Source organism: Lathyrus oleraceus, chromosome 5 (genome assembly GCF_024323335.1).
Source record: "Lathyrus oleraceus cultivar Zhongwan6 chromosome 5, CAAS_Psat_ZW6_1.0, whole genome shotgun sequence".
Classification (NCBI taxonomy): domain Eukaryota; kingdom Viridiplantae; phylum Streptophyta; class Magnoliopsida; order Fabales; family Fabaceae; genus Lathyrus; species Lathyrus oleraceus.
The window spans coordinates 359,665,912-359,689,448 of NC_066583.1; the positions used below are offsets into that span (position 1 = coordinate 359,665,912).

Below are 23,537 nucleotides of genomic sequence, written 5' to 3' on the forward strand. Positions count from 1 at the left end.
ACATGATTTTTTTTTTACATAGCTAATCGATTAGAGCATTAGTCTAATTGATTATAAATGTTAAAACTTAAGGCCCATATCTTGAAGGTGCCTTGATTATGTACAACGACTAGAAATCTTTTCCTTCCTTTTATGGAACTTGCAAACGATTATTTTCAACTTCTAATTGATTAGGAATAAGTGCTAATCGATTAAATAATGATAAAATGTATTTATTTCTAATTCCTTTTTTAGCCAACCTCGGACCCATAAATAGTGGTTCCATTTTTCATTTCAAAGCATCCAAAATTATGTTTTGACACACTCTCTCTCTCTCTCTCTCCATCTCTCTCTCTGTAAACATTTCTTTAACTTTCTCTCACTGTGTTTTTAGCCTAAGTGATTTTGTGAGAAATATTCTTTTGTTAGTGAGATCATTTTGTAATTTTGGAATGGTTAGAATTATAAAATTCACCAAGGGAACCTTTTGTGTATAACTTGACTAAATACTGTCCAATTAGGAATTTGTTTAGGTTAAAGCTAAACCCTTAAAAATCTTTCATTTGGGATTGAGTATGCTAGTCCTATTTTAGGTTGGAGATTAACATGTGGTAAAATCTCTTAGGTTCTTAGTCAGTGCGATATTAAAACCAAGATATATTGAAGCTCAGTTCGATACTTAAAAGCTTCACAGGTTCGAGATTAACCCGATGTTAAAATCTCACAGGTTTTTGGTTAGCCCGTTCAACACCAAGGTATTAAGCTCAAAGGTTATGGAACTTGAAGACTAACCGCTCCAAGGTTCATGTTTGTGGAAAGAAGACTAACCGCTTCAATCTACCATTTGGGAATGAAGATTGCCCCATTCACTCTCAAGCAAACATTAAAGAAAAAACACAAACGCATACATCCATCGTCTTATATATTGTGATCGAAGATCAATAACCATTTCCTCATATAAGGAGGTTTGTGTGTATTTCTTACTAAAAACTCTCAATGTTTAATAGAAACTCTTAAGAGCCATGCATCTATAGAAAATGACAATTTCTTTCCTAAGAGATTAAAAATTATTTGTCAAGACACTTGTATTGACACGTTATTCTTCAGATATTTGTGGACGTACCCATCCAGACCATGGTGCGATGAGTTGGGCAACCTATAACCCGGTCTGAACACCAATGACCCAACATAACACCTTTGGATTAATTTAGTTTTATATCGTCGAAACCCAATTAAAGTTATCTGAGTCCATCCTTAACAAAAAAAATTTAACTAAAAAAATAAAAACAAAATCCTAAATAAAATAAATAAAATAAGGGTAATGCTAACTTGTGCCTCAGGGGCACAAGTTAAGAGATGAATATAGAAACAAATTCTTGAAAAATGTGTATTGAATTTATTAAAAATTTATCATTAATAATTTTATTTATTTTTCCAAAACAAATTTTCTATTTGTGGGTTTTTTAACATGTGCCTTTGGGGCACAAGTTAGCATTACCCATAAAATAAAAACATAATCTCCCCAAATAAAATCCTTAATAAAATTTCAAGGAACTCAAATTATATTTAACTCATTTTTACTAAAAAATAAAATAAAATAAATATTTTATGAATAAAAATTTATTAAAAATATCAATAATTAATAGAAAATCATTTTAAAATACTAATATATATTTCTTTTTAAATAAAATTTAATATCTCATCTAAAAAAAAATCTTATTTAATTTATTTTGTAAAAACAAATTATAAAAGATATAAAAAAATAGAGAATAACATTGTGAACTATGCAATCTAATTCCCATTCTGATATCGGCCCAAGCCCGCCTATTAACTCGTAACTAAAATTAGGAGTCCGTCACGGAAGGATCTAGAAGTCAAGTCTTCCCAACGGCATTATACAAATCGTCACCGAAGGATCTAGAACCCTACTAAACTCCTCCCTATATAACTACTCACTTCTCTTTCACCACTCATAATTCTCTCTCAAAACCCTAACTTTACCTCTATCTCTCCCTCTACAACCTGTTTCTCGATCTACCATGACAGAAACCGAAACGTTTGCTTTTCAGGCTGAGATCAACCAGCTTCTCAGTCTTATCATCAACACCTTCTACTCCAACAAGGAGATCTTTCTCCGTGAACTTATCAGTAACGCCTCTGATGTAAGCTTCCGATTTACTCGCTTGTTTAGGGTTTTTTGATGCTGTTTACATACTTTTTCTGCTTGATCTGTGATTTATACATGTTATTTAGTCTAATTGAAATTGATTAATAGTGTTTTCACTTTTATGTCTCTATTAAGTTGTAGATTAGCTTAGAAACACCTTGACTGACTCTGTTTTCGTTAATTTCTTGCATTGATTTCACATGTTTTTGTGTGATTACTCTGATTTTAATTATTTTATGCGTTGTTCATTAATTGGATAGGGTTTTTGTAGATTAATATGTTAGATTTGTTTTGTTGACACGTTACATGCTTTATATGAGCCTTAGTAGTGGTAAGGGATAGTGATTTTTATTATGACTGGAAATAATGATTTTATTTCCATCGAATTGAATTGGAATGGTTGTTTTGATCTGTTTATTTGTTTTTGTTAATAATTATAGAGTGGGAACTGTTTGAGTGTGAGTGAATGATTAATTTTTTTCTTCAAAGATGTTGATGTGATTTTGATTGCCTAACAATGTAGGCTTTGGACAAGATCCGTTTCGAGAGTTTGACAGACAAGAGCAAGCTCGATGGGCAACCTGAGTTGTTTATCCATATCATTCCCGATAAGACTAACAACTCTTTGACCATTATTGATAGTGGTATTGGAATGACCAAAGCTGGTAAGTTGACACTGTTTTTCCATTATACAAGTTTTGATTGGTTGTTAATGTGATTGATTCTAATACTGTTTTGCTGGTTTTTAAATTGTTATAGATTTGGTCAACAACTTGGGTACCATTGCAAGGTCTGGTACCAAGGAATTCATGGAAGCTATTGCTGCTGGTGCTGATGTAAGCATGATCGGACAGTTTGGTGTTGGTTTTTACTCTGCATATCTTGTTGCTGAGAAGGTGATTGTTACCACCAAGCACAATGATGATGAGCAGTATGTGTGGGAGTCCCAAGCTGGTGGGTCCTTCACGGTTACAAGGGATACATCTGGTGAGGTTCTTGGCAGGGGTACTAAGATCACTCTCTACCTTAAGGAAGACCAGCTTGAGTACCTTGAGGAGCGTCGTTTGAAGGATTTGGTTAAGAAGCATTCTGAGTTCATTAGTTACCCAATTTCTCTATGGATTGAGAAGACTATTGAAAAGGAGATTTCTGATGATGAAGACGAGGAAGATAAGAAGGACGAGGAGGGCAAAGTAGAGGAAGTTGATGAAGAGAAGGAGAAAGAGGAGAAAAAGAAGAAGACTATTAAGGAGGTGTCTCATGAATGGGATTTGGTTAACAAGCAAAAGCCTATCTGGATGAGGAAGCCTGAAGAGATTGGAAAGGAAGAATACTCTGCTTTCTACAAGAGTCTTACTAATGATTGGGAAGAGCATTTGGCTGTCAAGCACTTCTCTGTTGAGGGTCAACTTGAGTTTAAGGCTGTTCTCTTTGTACCCAAGAGAGCACCCTTTGACCTTTTTGACACCAAGAAGAAGCCCAACAACATTAAGCTCTATGTTCGCAGGGTCTTTATCATGGACAACTGTGAAGAGTTGATTCCTGAGTATCTTGCCTTTGTTAAGGGTATTGTTGATTCTGAGGATCTTCCTCTCAACATTTCAAGGGAAACATTGCAGCAGAACAAGATCTTGAAGGTCATCCGCAAGAACTTGGTTAAGAAGTGCCTTGAACTTTTCTTTGAAATTGCTGAGAACAAGGAGGATTACAACAAGTTTTATGAAGCTTTCTCTAAGAATTTGAAGCTTGGTATCCATGAGGATTCTCAGAACAAGGGAAAGATTGCTGAACTTCTCAGGTACCACTCCACCAAGAGTGGTGATGAGCAGACCAGTCTTAAGGATTACGTCACAAGGATGAAGGAAGGCCAGAGTGACATCTACTACATTACTGGTGAAAGTAAGAAGGCTGTTGAGAATTCTCCATTCTTGGAGAAGTTGAAGAAGAAGGGATATGAAGTTCTATATATGGTTGATGCTATTGATGAGTATGCTGTTGGTCAACTCAAGGAATTTGAGGGAAAGAAGTTGGTATCTGCTACCAAGGAAGGTTTGAAGCTTGAAGAAACTGAGGATGAGAAGAAGAAACAGGAAGAATCAAAGGAGAAGTTTGACAATCTTTGCAAGGTGATTAAGGAGGTTTTGGGTGACAAGGTTGAGAAGGTTATTGTTTCAGACCGTGTTGTTGATTCACCATGCTGTCTTGTAACTGGTGAATATGGCTGGACTGCTAACATGGAGAGAATCATGAAGGCTCAGGCATTGAGGGACAGCAGCATGGCTGGTTACATGTCAAGCAAGAAAACAATGGAGATCAACCCAGAGAACTCAATCATGGAGGAGCTGAGGAAGCGTGCTGATGCTGACCGCAATGACAAATCTGTGAAGGACCTTGTTCTCTTGCTCTTTGAGACTGCCCTTCTCACATCTGGGTTCAGCCTTGATGAGCCAAACACCTTTGGAAACAGGATCCACAGAATGTTGAAGCTTGGATTGAGCATTGATGATGATGCCACTGAAGCTGATGCCGATATGCCTCCATTGGAGGAAGCTGATGCAGATGCCGAAGGAAGCAAGATGGAAGAGGTTGATTAAGTTGCGGTTTAATTTATCTTATATTTTTTTTGAAGGAGTTAAGCTTTTGTTGTTGACTCTTAGATTTTTTTTTACTTTTTTGGTTATGGTTTTGTTATTTTCCCTGCACTATTGGCGCTATTAATTAAATGCAAGTTTGGGCATACTTTTATGAATTTAATATCTGTTTGTTTCATGTAGTTTTGTTAAATTTGACTTAGTTTTATTATCTTGAATGCCTTAATATCTGTTAGTAGTACATGGTTGGCGTGGGAAAGCAAACATTCAATAGAAAGAAAAAATTGTTATTTTTATAAGCGAGGAAAAGCTGAAAATTCCTTTTCTAGTTTACAGTATCGATTGATGTTTACAGGTGAAATGAAGCTTGTACATTCATTATTGGTTATTCTTAAAAATATTTGAATGCCAATTATTTTGATATGGATATTTGCCTGAAAAATAATGCAGTTTAAGATTCCAGGTACTTCCTTTCTAGTTTTGGAAAGAAAGGAAATTCAGTTAAAATTAAGTAGTTTTATTTGCAAATCAAGGTAAGTATATAATTTCATGTGTGCAAATAATGATTAGGCTGGATCTTTTATCAGACCTTAAATTAAAGTTTTCGAATTAATTCTAAAGATAAATTAAGATATTATTTGAAGAAAGTTAAACATGCAACAACATGAAATGTTTTCATAATCAAATAATTTTCATCAATGAGGAGACTAGATTTATGAATCAAAATAAAATCGTACTATATATAGAAATTCATTTCATTACAATAATAATTAACAATCTATTTGACTAGTAGGTAGAATTTAATTGACTTACACCTACAGTGTAAGACATTGATGATTTTTACTAGGATTTAATTGATGATTTTTTATAGTAATTAATATCTTTTTACTATCCTTTTATTGTTGTTGGATTTGCTCATACTTTTATTTCTTGTTTTTGAGTTTTTTCTCCTCTTTCAACAAAAACTTATTCTGAATGAGATAAATCTTCCTTCCAGCTGGACCCACAATCTCAACGTTTCTTTATTGCATATACAATGCGTTAAGTGTTTTTTTTCAGACTTGCCTAATATATTTACTACCTACTTAATAAATCAATTAAATTTAGCATCTTTCCATCTTGAAACTTCCTAATCTGATTAAAAATACTATTAAGCTTAGTTGATTAAATTAATCTAAAACCATAAAGAAATTAAATAAACTCGGTTAACATTTCTCCATTGGACACCATAAAACGTATCATTCCAAAATGAGAAATAGTACCAAGAAATTAAACAAAATAAAGAAGAAACTATTATTATTTCAACTTATCATTTACATAAAAATAGTGGTAACTAACCACTTAATTGTAATAATATCTAAATAAAATATAATATTTAATAGTATAATTAAACATTTAACCAATCACTTAGTTGTAACAATATCTAAATAAATTACAATATTTAATGTCATGTTAGGGTAATTCAGTTGATAGTTGTATAGGAAATTCAGATGTAGGAGCACGAGTTTAAACCCACAACATCTTATTTGTTCACTTTTAAAAGGTAAATTCTAGCCACTAAATTACTTGACAAAGAAAATATAAATTTTAATCGCATAATTAAAAGGTTAAGTTTAAAACACAAAGCACTTAAGGGACCATGGAGAAAATTCTGTGTGCGACTGTTTGTAGAACGAATTAAATGTATTATGGTTTGTTTGAGCTTTGTCACACACTACTCAATTTTAATATGTTTGGTGCACTACTGAAAAACAAGATTGTTTGTAATATGGATTGCAGACCTGTTATTATAGAAGATTGAACATGTTTGAGATCTTGAATTCTAAGGTCATGTAGAAGATATAGTAGCCATTGTGCCTCAAATGTGACGTTAGCTAATGTCCGATCTTCCGTCTCTGATGGTGGTATGGATACATCATGTTGCTTCTCGCATTTTCAGTATATTAGTGAACTTTTAAAGTAAAAACAAAATACAATTTTAGAGTGTAACATCCGAATATTTTTATTTGTTATTTGCATGGAGGATAGAGAGGGATTCTCACCCTCTTCTTTCTTTTCTATTATGTTTTTTTCCATTGTTGAGTTTTGTGTGTTTTGGAGAAAGTTGATGTAAAAATCAATCTCAAATGTTATGATAAATAGAATTTTATGCCCTTATTTTACTGTTGAGATTCATGTTCAATTGCATGTGAAATCTGAATTATTGATGTTCATATTGAGAAGTGTTAATATGATGAATATGATGTTGATTTTGTGATAAATTAATGAAATCATGATTAATATGTGGGTAATTACTATAATAATCATTGTATAATTGTGGGTAATAATTTTCTGTTTGATTTGGGTATTTTGGGATCAAAATCAGAGCTTTGGAAGGGTTCAAGGTGAAAAATGAATTTCTGTATTCTCACAGTGGTGATGGGCGTTACCACAACGACGAGCTGATCGTCACCATGCTAAGAGAACTGACGACTGTCAACCAGATGACGGGCCGACCGTCATGGTCTCTAGAGAATGCGATCTTGTTGGGCGTCGCCTGGGTGATAGGTGTGTGGGAAGAGGGATGACAGACACGTCATGATGACTGCCATGACCACATTGACTAGTTTTGGGCCGACCACCCAATTTTTTGAGTTGTTCCCGATTCCAGTGACTGTTGATTGCCATTTTGTTGTGTTTGACGAGTTGGTGAATAGAATCGATGTGCTTTAATAGTTGTGTGAATATCTTCCAGGATTGGTGCCACATGCATTAGAGTCGAGATGTTGATCCCATTGCATGCATATTTGCATTGTGAATTGATTGTTGTTATTGTTGTTGTGAATAATTCATACATTGACGATTGTTATGAATGATGCCACTCTTGCTAGCCTTTGCACCGCTAACATATTTTGAGCGCATTCTCATCCCTGTTTGCTTTGTTTGTGGTGTTCTCTACTCTCTTGGAGTAGAAATAATCAAGTACTTCTAATTGAACTAGAGGATGACGTTGAGACCTCTTCATTTGTTTACTATTTTTCCGCGTTATTTAGTTTCGCCGAAGCTCTGATCTGTAACACTAAGACGAAAAAATTAGTTAATCGTTTTGTGTTTTCAAAGTTGAGTTATTTAATTATATGAAGTACTTATTTTATTAATACAACTAAAATATGATTGAGTTCCACTGCTAATTACTATTATTATATTGATGAAGTGGTATGTTCAGCATGTGTAACACCAAGAATTGAGAAATTATATGTTTATCTTTTATATATAAAGAGTCGGGATTTTAGAGTGTTACATAGAGCGATTGATGTCATTGCAAGATCCTAGGAGTCAATGAAGTATGCCAAGATGTGATTAAATTTGTCTTGAATAATAAGCCTTAGGCACGGGCTTATTTGGTGCTTTGAATAATTCTGAGAGCAATTTGAAGATGTATATCTGTTTGCTGGGAGAGGAACCAACTTAACCTGCAAACATAAAAATTTACATTATATCTAGTATGAGTTAAATAGAGAAATTTATCAATGATACTTTTGAAAGAAGTTGGGTTTGTCAAAGGTAGATATGTGTCATTATTGACTTTGTGGTTGGGATATGGGTTTTGAAACTCGTTTGACACCAATCAATTCGACTTCTTGAAAGAGGTTTAGACTATATATCCTTTGGCAAATAAAAATTACTTGTGATGACCTTGCAACTTAAAATCCCCGAAAATATTTCAAGGGTTACCAAAGTTTTTGATACTAAATTTAGTATCTATGACAAATTTCAAATTGAAAATCTCATTCATGTTATTATATGCAAGTATTAAGTCATCAACATAAATTAGAATAGTTGTAAAATAATTATTATCATTTTTTTGTGTGAATAAGAAATAATTAAATTTAGATAGTTTATAATCCAAGTCAATAAGAGTGGTGGTAAGTTAATGGTTCGATTGCCGAATTATTTTAATCCATAAATGGATGCGTTTAATTTATAAACCAAAGTTAGTATTTGAAACTTTCAAACTAGGAAAAACTTTTTAAATTTCTTCATCGTCCCAATGTAAAAAGGCTGTGTTTATATTTAATTGATGGAGATATCGATTATTAGAGACATTTAAGGATATAAGAAATCTAATGGTTGTCATTTTGACAGTTGGACTAAAAGCTTCAAGGAGGTCTATGCTTTTGGTGTGATTGATTACCTTAGCAACTAAGTATTCTTTGTACCTTTTGAATAATCTCATTTGCTAAAAAAATTATTTTGAAAATTCATTTCTAACCAATGGATTTTTTGTTAGGGAGAAGTGAGACTAAATTCCATATGTTATTATTAGTAAAAACTTAAGCTCATGTCCAACCGCTCTTTTTCAATCCGTGAAATAAGAAAATAAGTGGGTTTAGTTATAGTAGAGTTAAGATTGAAATATTTATGGTTGAGAGATAAGTTATTGCAAAAAAGATTTTTTTGAATAAGGTAGAAAATGCTATCGGAATAGTGAGATGGGGAGATAGTGTGATTGTAAGAGAGGGAACTTATAATCTTGGAGGTAGGTTGGGGAATTTGGTGATTCTGGTGGATTTTCTTGTAGGTAGGGAAAGTTTGGGTGGTGTGTTGCAATATGGTTAGTATGGATAAGTGATTGTTGTGTAATGTGGTAAGGCTAGGTGTAGATGTGGGAGTGTTCTTGTTATGAGATGGGATGTCAAGGTAATCAAACAATAGTCTGGGAATATGGTTGTCAAGATATCACTTTTGAGACATATTTGTGGCCTAGAAAAATACACTCCCTACTTAGATAGTCAAATTTGGTTCTATTATATATGTTTAGAACTAGCACCATACACTAAACAATTAAATTTTTTTAATGAATAATAATCTAGGGATTTGTTATAAATGATAGAGAAAGGAGAATTGTAACTATTTTTTAAAGAAATCTATTAAAGAAGAAAATAACATGGGAAAAAGCATGAACCAATTTTTTTTTGGGAGGTGAGATTGAAAAATGAGAGCTCTAGCCACACTTAAAAGGTGTTGATGTTTTCTCTTAATAATACCGATTTGTTGAGGTGTATTAACATAAGAAATGATGGTGGATACCATGTTTCATATATAATTATTTTAAGAAATATTTTAACCCGTTATTAGTTTTTATTATTTTGAGAGTAGTTTGAAATCATGATTAAATAAGAGCAATGCATGATATGACGAGATTGAGGGTTTCAAATTTTAATTTCATGAAGTAAATTGATTAGATTCTGTCATGATTATCTACCAACGTTAAAAAATATTTATGGCCTAACAAAGAGAACATAAAGTAGGATCTTCAAATGTCCAAATGTATTAAGTCAAAACATTTAGTAGAATAAGTGACACTATTAGAAAATGACAAATACTTATGTTTAGTAGAAAAACAAGAATCACAAGGAATATTATACTTAGAAAAACCAATTAAAGGGTATGTTTTATTTATAAGTGAAAATATCATAGGGAGGATAACATTGTATGTTTTATTTATGAGTGAAAATATAATGGGGAGGATAACATTGTATTTTTGTGTTTGGATTCACTTAAATAATATTTTATGTCGAAGGTATTTTTTTTGGCATGAAGTATGTTATGTGAAATCACTTTAGTAGTTAACTTATTGTTAGGAGAATGATGTTTGATGAGTTTGATAGAGTTTGTAGTTTATGTAATTTTGGAGTTCCTATTAAAGCCTAGTGGCGGAATACACACCATTGCTGAAAGTTTTATTTGGCGGTGTTTGGTTCCAAGGTTGTTATGAAATGAGTTGTTACAGAATTGACAACATATCTCAATAAATTTCATTTTGGGGTCGGGGTATCATGTTGTGTAGTGGTGTAATGGAATGAGTCATGTGGGCGTGGCGAAGGCATACGCTTCGCCTATCGTTCTTTCTATATTGCCTCTTTGTTGATTTGAGCACCTCTCATTTAGATAAGACGCTATTTCTTCGAATATGTTGCCCAAATCCTTCGTGTTTCCATCCATAGTGTGTGATCGTGCAAGTAAAGTGTATTAGGTCAACAAATGGCACATAGGGGGGCGTGTGAATTAAGTGAGCTCCTTGAATTTTAGGGAATCAACTACCAATCCCCATATTGGTTGTTATATCCCAGGAAATCTTGGATCCAGGCCAAGGGCGTCTATAAGTACCACAATACATGATATAGGCTAACCTAACTTTGAGGCATAAATACACTCATACAAAGCTTATCACCCCACATGAGCTATCTCTCAACCTCACAACAACCTTACAACCTCTAACAACCCTTAATCACTAGGGATTGTTAAGTATTTATAGTTTTAGCAAGTAAAATTGACACTCGCCATAGAGCACTGGTAAAACTAACATGGATTACACTTATAGTTCACTCACTATTGATTTCACCATCTTCTCACGAGGATGTTTGGGCAAAGTTCTGAGAAGACCACCAACACCATCACTGGAGGTTTCCCCCTCAGGGGAGGGGGATGGGGGATCTAGCTCCTCCCGAAGAAGGTATGAACGATAGGTGTTAATAGAAAACATTGAACCCTCTAAAGCTCTCAAGACCCCGACAAGGGATCGAGAACCTATAATAACCTATTTTAGAGGAGACACAATCAACGTTCTTCCCCGTAATAATGATCCCATAGTCATCACAATTTAGTATGTCAATTGGTATGTGAAGCGAGTGTTGATCGAACTTGGAAGCTCTACATACATCATGTTTTGGAGCACCTCCTAGGGGAACCAACTTGATCCAATAAAATTTGAGCTTTCCAAGAATCCCTGGTTGGCCTTTCAGGCGAGGTCAACAATAACATCACACTCAAAACAACATTCAACTTAGGGGTGAGCGCCAGAACCATCAAAGTGAAATATCTTGTGGTATACGCCACATCCCTTTATAACAACATCCTAGGAAGGCTTTCTCTTAACATGTTAAGGGCGGTCTTGTCCACTCTTCATTTAAGCCTTAAATATCCACTATCTAATGAACACATGGGTACAATCAAAGGGGATATGACGATTACCCAAGAATGTTACCATAATATGCTATAAATAACGAGGGAAACCCTGACCCTAAATGACATCCCTTGTCTACAAATAGATGACATCAATACATCAAGCTGATACCCTAGATTGGGGGCAAAAAGTGAAAGGCTTACCGTAATATAGGATTTGAAAGAGGTCCATATTGGGCATTCTCACCACCAAGTCACAAAGATGAGCATCTCATTATATGAGTATGAAGATGACAATTTGATTTCCCTACTTTAGAAGAACATCGGCCTGTTCGCCTGAGTGCCCTTAATTATGCCTAACATAGATACCATAGTGGTATGTCATCTCCTTGCCATAAACCTCTTAGTCAAGCCAGTGTCTGAAAGTAAGCCCAAGGTTGGAAAGGGGAAGAGAACAACCATTGATGTAGATGTTCATAAGAAAACAAACGATGATCTAACAATAGAGGTCAAATACCCTTCGTTGTTAGCTAACACGGTCTTGGTGAGAAAGGCATAAAAAAGTGGCGTATGCGCGTTGATTTCACGTACCTCAATGTTGCATGTCCCAAAGATATGTATATTCTCCCTAACATAAATCACCTGATTGGAAAATCACTGGGTTACAAAACATTGAGTGTCATGGATGCTTTCACTATAGGGTCCATCTTGATTTGGTTGTACCTTAGTCCACAAGTTGTTAAGAGCATGTTACTACTTGCTTTCACTAATGATGAACAACATGGATTTTGTCAATAAATGTGACCAAGGATCTTAACAACTTGTGAACCAAGGCTCACCCTTCAATATGGTTAGATAAAGGTTTCCACCAACCATATTGAAGGGCGATCCTTGGTCCACAAGTTGTTAAGATCAGGTTACTACTTTCCTTCACTAATGATGAACAACATGGATTTTGTCAATAAACATGACATCCCTTGTCTACAAATAGATGACATAAATACATCAAGCTGATACCCTAGATTGGGGTCAAAAAGTGAAAGGCTTACCGTAATATAGGATTTGAAAGAGGTCCATATTGGGCATTCTCACCACCAAGTCACAAAGATGAGCATCTCATTGTATGAGTATGAAGAAGACAATTTGATTTCCCTACTTTAGAAGAACATCGGCCTGTTCGTCTGAGTGCCCTCAATTATGTCTAACATAGATACCATAGTGGCATGTCATCTCCTTGCCATAGACCTCTTAGTCAAGCCAGTGTCTGAAAGTAAGCCCAAGGTTGGAAAGGGGAAGAGAACAACCATTGATGTAGATGTTCATAAGAAAACAAACGATGATCTAACAATAGAGGTCAAATACCCTTCGTTGTTAGCTAACACGGTCTTGGTGAGAAAGGCATAAAAAAGTGGCGTATGCGCGTTGATTTCACGTACCTCAATGTTGCATGTCCCAAAGATATGTATATTCTCCCTAACATAAATCACCTGATTGGAAAATCACTGGGTTACAAAACATTGAGTGTCATGGATGCTTTCACTATAGGGTCCATCTTGATTTGGTTGTACCTTAGTCCACAAGTTGTTAAGAGCATGTTACTACTTGCTTTCACTAATGATGAACAACATGGATTTTGTCAATAAATGTGACCAAGGATCTTAACAACTTGTGAACCAAGGCTCACCCTTCAATATGGTTAGATAAAGGTTTCCACCAACCATATTGAAGGGCGATCCTTGGTCCACAAGTTGTTAAGATCAGGTTACTACTTTCCTTCACTAATGATGAACAACATGGATTTTGTCAATAAACATGACATCCCTTGTCTACAAATAGATGACATCAATACATCAAGCTGATACCCTAGATTGGGGTCAAAAAGTGAAAGGCTTACCGTAATATAGGATTTGAAAGAGGTCCATATTGGGCATTCTCACCACCAAGTCACAAAGATGAGCATCTCATTGTATGAGTATGAAGAAGACAATTTGATTTCCCTACTTTAGAAGAACATCGGCCTGTTCGTCTGAGTGCCCTCAATTATGTCTAACATAGATACCATAGTGGCATGTCATCTCCTTGCCATAGACCTCTTAGTCAAGCCAGTGTCTGAAAGTAAGCCCAAGGTTGGAAAGGGGAAGAGAACAACCATTGATGTAGATGTTCATAAGAAAACAAACGATGATCTAACAATAGAGGTCAAATACCCTTCGTTGTTAGCTAACACGGTCTTGGTGAGAAAGGCATAAAAAAGTGGCGTATGTGCGTTGATTTCACGTACCTCAATGTTGCATGTCCCAAGGATATGTATATTCTCCCTAACATAAATCACCTGATTGGAAAATCACTGGGTTACAAAACATTGAGTGTCATGGATGCTTTCACTATAGGGTCCATCTTGATTTGGTTGTACCTTGGTCCACAAGTTGTTAAGAGCATGTTACTACTTGCTTTCACTAATGATGAACAACATGGATTTTGTCAATAAATGTGACCAAGGATCTTAACAACTTGTGAACCAAGGATCACCCTTCAATATGGTTAGATAGAGGTTTCCACCAACCATATTGAAGGGCGATCCTTGGTCCACAAGTTGTTAAGATCAGATTACTACTTTCCTTCACTAATGATGAACAACATGGATTTTGTCAATAAACGTGACAAATGCCAGAAACATGCTAATCTACACCACACACCAACCGAACTCCTCCATTCTATTACAACGCCTTGACGCTTTTATTAGCCGGGCATGGAAATTATGGTAGATTTTCCTATAGCTTCAAACCAACTAAAGTTCCTGATTGTGGGAGTAGACTACTTCACGAAATGGGTAAAAGCAGAAGTTGTATCCAAGATTACAACAGAAAGAGTTCTCCAGGCAGAGGAATATGTGCAGGTTCAGTTTACCAAGCATTATCATTTTAGATAATGAAACTCAGTTCTCCAGTACCACTGTTGTTGATTTTCGCAATGACTTTGGAGTATAAACCAAGTTGATATCGATCGTTCACCCTCAGGCGAACGAGTATGCATAATTAGCAAATAAAGTAATACTGAAGGGAATCAAGAAGAAGTTGGATGACACCAAGGGATTAATGGCCGAGCAGCTGCACAAAGTTTTATGGTCATATCATATCACCCCTCGCTCCACCAGCGGGGAAACGCCCTTCACACTATTTTATGGGGAGGACACCATGCTGCCAGTCAAAATCGACACACCATCATGGTAACACTCTCAGTTCATTATGGAGGAAAATGAGGCAGGGTTAAGATATATCACTGACCTAATTGATGAGACAAAATACATCTCCCACATTTGAGAGTCTTCTTTTAAACAAATAGCAACCAAAATATATAACTCCAAATTGGTTCGAAGAGAGATGCAAGAAGGTGATTTAGTGCTACGACAAGTCGATGTGCCCACAAACAGAGAAAGTTGCAGCCTAATTAGGAAATACCTTGTCATATATATATATATATATATATATATATATATATATATATATATATATATATATATATATATATATATATATATATATATATATATATATATATATATATATATATATATATATATATATATATATATATATATATATGGAGGTTACAATCTCGAAGACTTGGATGGACCGATCATTCCCAAAACATGGAATTCAGTCAATCAGAAATATTATTATAGTTGATTGATAGGAACACAAGTCTCATATTATGAAAACTCTTGTAAAAAGATTCTGATATTTTCAATAGGCTATTATGGTTTGGTTATCAAATTAAACTATTGGACCTCCACAAGAATATCCTTTTTGCCTTACAAGGTAATTAAATTGTTGGACTTTCACAGGAAGATCCTTTTCACTTTATGGGGTAATTAAACTGTTGGAATTCCATAAAAAGATCCTTGTCGCCCTACGAGATAATTAAATGGTTGGACTTCCACATGAAGATCCTTGTCACCCTACAAGATAATTAAACTGTTGGACTTCCACTGGAAGAACCTTGCCATCCTATGGGGTAATACAAGTTTTGGACTTCCATAGGAAGATCCTTTCTACCCTATAAAGTAATTAAACTATTGAACTTCCATAGGAAGATCCTTGCTTCCCTAATGGGAAAATTAAACTGTTCGATTTCTACAGGAAGATTCAACTAACTCTTGTTAGAAAGACTCAACTAAGTATCACCCGAGAGACTCAACAAACTCTCGTCAGGAAGGCTTAACTAAGTCTCAAATTAGGGACTCAAGTAAGTCTCGTAAGGAAGACTCAACTAAGTCTCACTCGAGAGACTCAACCATGTCTCATCATGAAGACTCAACTAAGTCTCATCAGGAAGACTCAACTAAATCTTGCACGAGGGACTCAACTAAGCCTCATCAAAAAGACTCAATTAAGTATCACATAAGGGATTGAACTAAGTCTCGTCATGAAGACTCAACTAAGTCTCACCCGAGGTACTCAATTAAGTATTGCTTGAGGGATTCAATTAATTCTCTTCAAGAATACTTAACTAAGTCTCGCTTGATAGACTCAACTAAGTCTCACCCGAAGGACTCATCTAAGTCTCAAAAATTGAGGGTATGAATAAAGCTACAATAAGGATTCTATGAAAAGCCCGAAGATGCTTAAAGGTCCAAAACACTTAGGACTCTACAAGCCCTCATGTTTTAGGGATTGTGTAGTGGTGTAGTTGGAAGGGGTTATTGGGGCGTGACAAAGGCATACTCTTCACATATAGTTCTTTCTAGATTTCCCTTTTGTTGGTTTGAGCACCCCTATTTTAAATAGGGAATCCTTTCTTCAGACATGTCATCCAGATCCCTAGTGTCTCCATCCATAATGTGTGATCATTCAGGTAAGAAGCATTAGGTTAATAAACATTATAGAGGGAGTCATGGGAATTAACCGCGCTCCCTGAACTTCAGGGAATCAACTACCCATTCCCAAAATGGTTGCAATAAGGAAGTCTGTTGAGGACGCTCCTATTTTCTCTTGTGCTACAACCTTTTATTCATAATATCCAATGCAATTATTATTATTTTCTTCATGCTTGGAATCTTGATGATGAAATCCATTGTATGAGATTTAAAGAAGGTGGATAAATCCCTTGATATCAGTCAAGAGACAAGTCTAGAATTTATCCTTGAATAAAATATTCATAAGGTTAGGAACTTTTGGCTTTCATATGATGGAAGTAGACAACATAAGGGGGTGTTCCCTCTCGATATTTGGAGGTCATTGTTATAGATGAAATTACTCTGAGAGGATGTTAGCCATGATAAAGGTTTTATCAAGGGGCTATCCATGAAGGAAGCTGATAAGGTTGTTGACTTAAGGCATCTTATTCCACAACTAAGAGATCCACATAGTGAGCTTCTTCTACTTTGATCGTGTATGGATATCACCAAACTTTTTTTTGGCCTAAGGATGCGCCAACTGATTCACATGAAAGAGATAAATATTTGGTTTGATAAGGAGCTATGGTGGCAGGTTGAAGACATTGTGGTCGGTGGAGGTCCTTTCTTCGGGGAACTTCAATGAATGGTGGAAATTTTTATCTATTAGGGTTTGAGGATTGGGGTTGTACTCAATATTAGAGGGTTTCTCATAAGCTTTTGTGCCTTCTCGGACCTAATATTAGGTGTTAACAGATCACATACGTATTGAGAGACGGTGGGGTATATGGTATAGGTTCTGATTTTGACATGGCTTTAGATGGTTTTAGTGGTATGATTACATTTTTTTAAACTTCAGTGTCATACCCCAATTTTGTCCCATCATTTATCTATTCTTTTTAACATATTTTGCATTGCATCTTTTACATTCTTAGGCCTAGATCAAGTTGGAACTTAGGGACAATCTGATAAGGGTTACTCATATAGCATTGTGTCAATTTGGCCACTCACTTAAACCATTTTGCATTGCATTGTCCATCTTAAGTCACGTTTTAGGAGTTTATGGCCATTGTCACTCATGATTGGCCTTTGCATATCATCATTTAAGTGGGAACTTTGAGTCCTTTAGGGCAAGTACCTTTCTTTTTAGTAAAAAGTTACATGTAATCATGGTTTGTATGTTTATTTTATGGCCTCATTTAAATCCCTAGGTCATTTTCATTCATACATATTTTTTTTATACATTTTCTAAAGCCATCTCATTCATCATGCCATTTTGAAGTCACCTTACATTATGAATAAAAAAAGTTTTGTTCTAACAATTTTTTTTCATTTACTTTTGAACACAAGATAGAATATCATATATAAAATTGAATTGAGTTATTTACCAAAATTACATTATTTGCATTACATTACAACTGGGTTTTTTTGTTACATTGAAATTCACTACACAAAGCCCTCCAATATGCATACATACTTCATACATCCAGAAATAAATTTATACATTAATTAAAAATTACAAAAAAGATAATTAAAAAATAAGAAAAAAGAAGAAAGTTAAGTTTGTTTTGGGCTCCACATGAGCCTCATGATGGCTCTCAACTTCACCATCCCAACACTATTTATCACATGCCATCAACCCTGCATACATCAAAACCAAATGAAAAAAAAGGTAAGCATTACACGAGCTTTTCATTCAAGCAACACAACTCATCATAGAATCACCATAACATAAATACCAACATACATCAAATGACACAAATGAATTAAAATGAAGTGGAAAAACATGTGCCCCCTCCAAAGCATATCATCCCACATACATCATCTTCATCATAATACATCAATTTACATACAAATCAAGTTTAAAATGAAAATAAAAAAGAGAAATAAGGTAGAGTCAAGGAAAATCATGTGCACTCAGTATGCCCACATACATCATCTCATCACTATCATTAAAGAATCCATCAAAAACACACGAGGATTCCTCACTAAACTCACATAATTCATCACACTCATTCATTCACGTTTTCACTCAACTCTCCATAATTTCCTCATACTCACACGAATCACCAAAGATTCCCCAAAAAAATCATCATAACAAACTTCATTTCCCTCCTAAAAAACTCACAAGTTTCATCCCTCAATTCACTCTATCACACCTATAAGTAGAGCATAAACATCACTCTTAAAACACAAGAAAATACCCTAGCAGAGCCATGCTAAAAACGTACTTGGCCCTCACCAAAGCTATTCAACCTAAAGCCTCTAAAGTTCAACATCTGAACTTGAGTAAGGCTTGAGCTCTAAACCCTTCACCATATCACAAAGTAACCTTGCACAAAGCAGAAGAAAGAGGAGAGGAAGGAAGTATCATAAACAAACAGAAACAGAAAGAAGGAACTGATAGAGTTTACCCGAGGTTGGTCGCCGAAGTCTCACCGAAGTTTAAACCATTGGCGAGGTCTTCTTATTCACTTTCCTTTTGTTTTTCCTGCATATTAACGTTGTTTTATCTATTGCTGTATGTTATGTGTAATTTGGACATACAGAATTAAGGGGTTAAGTTAAATTTAGGGATGAGCCCTATCTGGGCTCATAGTTGCTTATTTGGTTATTTTGACGATGGATTCTTGATCAAGGACTATTTTTAGGCTAGGGTTTTATTTTTCATTTTGGATTTGGACAATTTTCGTGAAATCTGAGTTTCAAGTATGAACATCTTCATGATGTTCATGCTTGTTCTAAGACAACCACTATGGTTGATCTTGGTTTGGTGGAAAGAGAAGCAAGAAATGTGTTAGTGTGGTGGGGCAGGTTAGAGGTAGAGAGAGAGAGTAGGTCAGAGTAGAGAGAGAAGGAAGTTGAAAAATGAATCCCACGTGAGGTCTCCCTCACTTTTACCTCTCTCACATCTGAACCCTTTCCAACACATGGTGGCTTTGGAACCATGAGATTCGTTGACCGCTCATCATTGAAAAGGGTTTCTGTAGTAGACCTTCATCATAGCCTTCACGCGCATGCGTTTCCTTGACCTTCATATTTATGTGGCTTTCATCCAAGGGACAAGGTTGAGTTAACGTTATTGACTCCTCTGATCCTTTGACTTGGACGAGCGCCCTGCTTTGGGCTTTCACGTTCGGCCACTGCTAGGCGCACCCCTTCCTGGTCCATTTTTGCTTGCAATCTTTTTTTATTATTTTATTTTATAATTTTGGATCTTGGGCCTTTGGCATATTTGTGCTTATCTATGTTTACTAGCAGCATACCCCATACCATTTTTATGCACCCCCATTTCTATTATTATTTTCATGTCATTTTTATTTATTTATTGTTCTTTTATTTTATTTAATAATAAACATTACTTCAATAATAATAAAATCAATTACATTTGTAACAAAAATCTTGATCCAACGTCAAGAATTTTTTTAAAAATCAAATTCAACGCATTCTCAAATACGACTCAAAGCGTTTAATCGATATCAAACTTCTTTTCAAACTCAAACCCTTAGTCAAATCTTTTTCTCAAGTAAACCCAATGAAAAGGGTTAATTGAGTGTATACATGTTTTCTCCTCAAGTATTAGGTCACTGGATGTAGAGCTCACTGTTTGAAGACTCGTCATCCGCATTAAAAGATAATAATTAACCGAATTTGGTTTGATCTTTTATAGAAGAAAAATGATTAATTGGGTGTAGATCTCTTTCTTCCCCGAGTATTTAGACACTGGCTGTAGAGCTCGCTGTGCAAATACTCATCTTTCGTTAAAGAACCATTACTCAATTTGATTCACATATTTTAAAATAAATTTGGACGAAAAAGGATTAAATGGGTTTAGACCTTTTTTCTCCTCGATTATTCGTACACTGGATGTAGAGCTCGTTGTGTAAATACTCTTCATCCACTAAAAAATATTAAACAAATCAAACTTATCTTTTCTCGATCCCGCACGATCAAAATTATTTTCTTAAAAGAACATTGTTTAGTCTGTTATACCGCGATATAAATAAACACTTAAGCCTTCAATTACGAGCATACAAGCCATGTTTAACCGCTAGAACGCGATATACATATTTGTTTAATAAAATCAATCAACCAATACATAGTTTTGTATTAAGAACCGCGTAACTTTCAATTCCTCATCGCACCTGAGGATACGTAGGAGTAAGACCTGCAATCTTGTCAAGCACCCTAATAAAAACCTTTTTGCGACCCTTTTATTTTCCGTTTGAACTTTTAATCACTCGAAGAAAAAAAATAACGAAAGCTAACATTTAAATCACAAATCTAACTAAATAGTTCCCGTTGAGTACAACAAATGTGAGGGGTGCTAATACCTTCCCCTCGCATAGTCGACTCCCAAACCCGATTTTTGTTGCGAGAACCATTTTCTTTTTTCTATAAGGAATTTATCTATATTTCCCTTTCCTTTTGGAATAAATAAAGTTCAATGGTGACTATGTTATCATCTCGAGCGTGCGAGTGCTCCAAGTTATTTTTTTTGTGCCGCGACAGTTGACGTCTCTATTGGGGACACACTTCAGCTAGAGAGTCAAGCCTAATTTGGTTAACTATGCAATAAATGTTGGCATTATTTGTTTTCTTCCATTTGTTTTATCATTTCTTATGTGTTTCTCTTGCTACATGTTTACCTATTATAGGTTACCATGGTTATTGGCAATGTGTGAGATAGGCTCTATACCCGAGTCTGAGAAAACACCTAAGTATAAGATGGTGGTTGTGTAGTGTTTGACCTTTAAGGCGTAGGTCTGGTTTGATCGGCATAAAGACCTCACCTAGAGTAGATCTTATTGAGAGTGTTGTTGTTTAACGAGTAGTCATTATGGCGATGATATTTTCAATTAGGATCTCTAACTCTAGGGACCTTTTTAGAACCTTAGAGTCGATGGTTGTGTAGCATTGAACGGAAAGACACATGTCTCGTTAGGCCGATACGATGACCTCACATAGAGTAGATTCTCTTGGAGATATGGTTGTCTAACAATTAGTCATTATGGTGATAATATTTCCGAGAAGGATCCATGAATTTGGGAACCTACAACCATAGAGCATACCTTTGGGATTCCATTAATCAAAGATACTTGTATTTTCTCCAATTGTTACCCTGATTGACTTGAACATGATATGCCTATGATCCCGAGTCATGCATATGCATCACATTTTCATAAAAAAATACTTAGCATTTGCATTTTATTTTCAAGGAACCTAAGAGACTACAGTTGTTGCAGGCATTCGAGAGTATATGGTCAGATAGGAAAAACACATACTCCTTAAAATTCAAGTCTCCTAAGCTATAAGGTTTGAAATAACTAAGCTCCTGGCTAACCACTATCAACAAAAATGATTTCAAGAAGGATTATGGGAATCTCCTTGCTATGCTAAATGAAGAAGTTGATCCACTGACTTTATTGACTCTCTCTTAGTTCTATGATCCTCCACTGAGATGCTTCATTCCAGAACTTCCAGTTAGCTCCAATATTGGAAGAAGTTGATCATATTATGGGCGTCTCTATGAAGGATAAAAATCCTTTAAATGGTTTGGGAGAACTTGTAAAACCTGAAATAATAGTTATGTCCCTGCACATGGATAAGAAAGATGTGTAAGAACAAGGTTTAATTTTGCATCTAGCCTTATGTTTTGATGATAACAATACATAGAATCTTAGAGAATAATTTTCTACCATAATGATTTTGTTTAGTGTGTAGATACTAGATACAAGTTCTGACTCTGATTGAATGACGTACGACGTCATTAAATTCTAAACCTAGTTCACTTTGACTCTGAGATGTGTGTTTTATAAGATAATCAAGCTCTAGATTATGTGATAATCACTTTTGAATATAGTATATCCAAAGCTTTATGACTCTGAAGCTTCTGACGCTGTCAAGCTCCGAAGTATTACGCTCAAACAACTCTGATGAAGAGTGTCACCAGATTCTGAAGACCATGTTCTGATGAACTAGATCAAGACTCTGAAGATCGTGTTTCTGAAGATTCTCTCAACCAGACTCTTACTCTTATTTTATGCATACTTCATCACCTCTCTATCATAAGCCCCTGAATATTAAAGATAAGATCAAAAAGGTTTTACATGAGAAAATAATAAATAGTATAAGATCAAATATTCCTTATACTACACTGATTTTGTGGGCTAAGGACTGTACTATTGTACCATTTTGTCTCCCATTTTCACAGACCGTTATGCAAGGATACAACTGCATTTTAGTATTCTAATTCTACCCTCTAACAGATCTCTTCATTTCAAATATAAAGAAGGCTTGTAAGAATGGAACACTGTTACACTCTAAGAGATTATCATATATGTGAATAGTGCATTTTGTGAAATATATGAGAGAAAAGAAACATACACACAAGGAAATTTTGTTCATATTCTTCATAGAATATATTTTGTGTGATATGATATTCAGACTCTAACTGGTGTGGTGACAAAATGGACATAAGGAGTACTATAAGGTACTTGTTCATGTATATATAAACTCCCATTTCTCAGTGCTCCAAGAAGCAACTAGGGGTTGCATTTTCAACCTTGAAGTTGAATACATAGTTGGTGTTTTGTCAGCTTGTTAGGTTGTTTGGCTGATGAATTTGCTGCAGGAACTGAAGTTCAAGGTTAGCAAACCAGTCAAACTGATGATTAATAACAAATTTTTCATAACTCTTTCTAAGAAGCCAATGATGCACGGAAGAAGCAAGCACATTGATACTAAGTACCATTTTCCGTGCAATCAAGTTCAGAATAGAGTACTTGAATTTGTTCATGTCAACACTGATAAGCAATTGGCATATGTGCTTACCAAGGCGATCAAAACTGAGCACTTCATCAATTTGAGGGATGTAATTGGTGTTGTTGACTTTTAATCTTGAATACGAATTAATGGATTATGTTGAATGTAATTCAACATTCAAGATTGGTTTAATTTT

The 23,537-nt window shown here is 35.1% G+C and overlaps 1 protein-coding gene and 1 long non-coding RNA gene across 2 annotated transcripts; one reads left to right on the top strand and one right to left on the bottom strand.

Annotated features, from left to right (window-relative positions):
• Nucleotides 1-1,817: 1,817 nt before the first annotated feature.
• Nucleotides 1,818-4,915, top strand: LOC127084699 (heat shock protein 90-2). Its single transcript, XM_051025199.1, has 3 exons — nucleotides 1,818-2,141; nucleotides 2,670-2,811; nucleotides 2,906-4,915. Exons 1-3 carry the CDS (start codon nucleotides 2,019-2,021, stop codon nucleotides 4,738-4,740), a joined length of 2,100 nt encoding a protein of 699 aa, XP_050881156.1. The 5' UTR covers nucleotides 1,818-2,018; the 3' UTR covers nucleotides 4,741-4,915.
• A 13,019-nt stretch (nucleotides 4,916-17,934) lies between these two features.
• On the bottom strand, nucleotides 17,935-19,578 carry LOC127084700 (uncharacterized). The gene is made up of 2 exons (XR_007788773.1): nucleotides 18,991-19,578; nucleotides 17,935-18,217 (listed from the first exon to the last, which is right to left on the bottom strand). It is a non-coding gene; the product is annotated as an uncharacterized LOC127084700 (long non-coding RNA).
• Between the last annotated feature and the right edge of the window lie 3,959 nt (nucleotides 19,579-23,537).

Coding starts and splice junctions, on each gene's coding strand:
- LOC127084699 (XM_051025199.1), top strand. CDS start 2,019: ATGACAGAAACCGAAACGTTTGCTTTTCAGGCTGAGATCAACCAGCTT. Junction 2,142..2,669: donor TTATCAGTAACGCCTCTGAT/GTAAGCTTCCGA, acceptor CTAACAATGTAG/GCTTTGGACAAGATCCGTTT. Junction 2,812..2,905: donor TATTGGAATGACCAAAGCTG/GTAAGTTGACAC, acceptor AAATTGTTATAG/ATTTGGTCAACAACTTGGGT.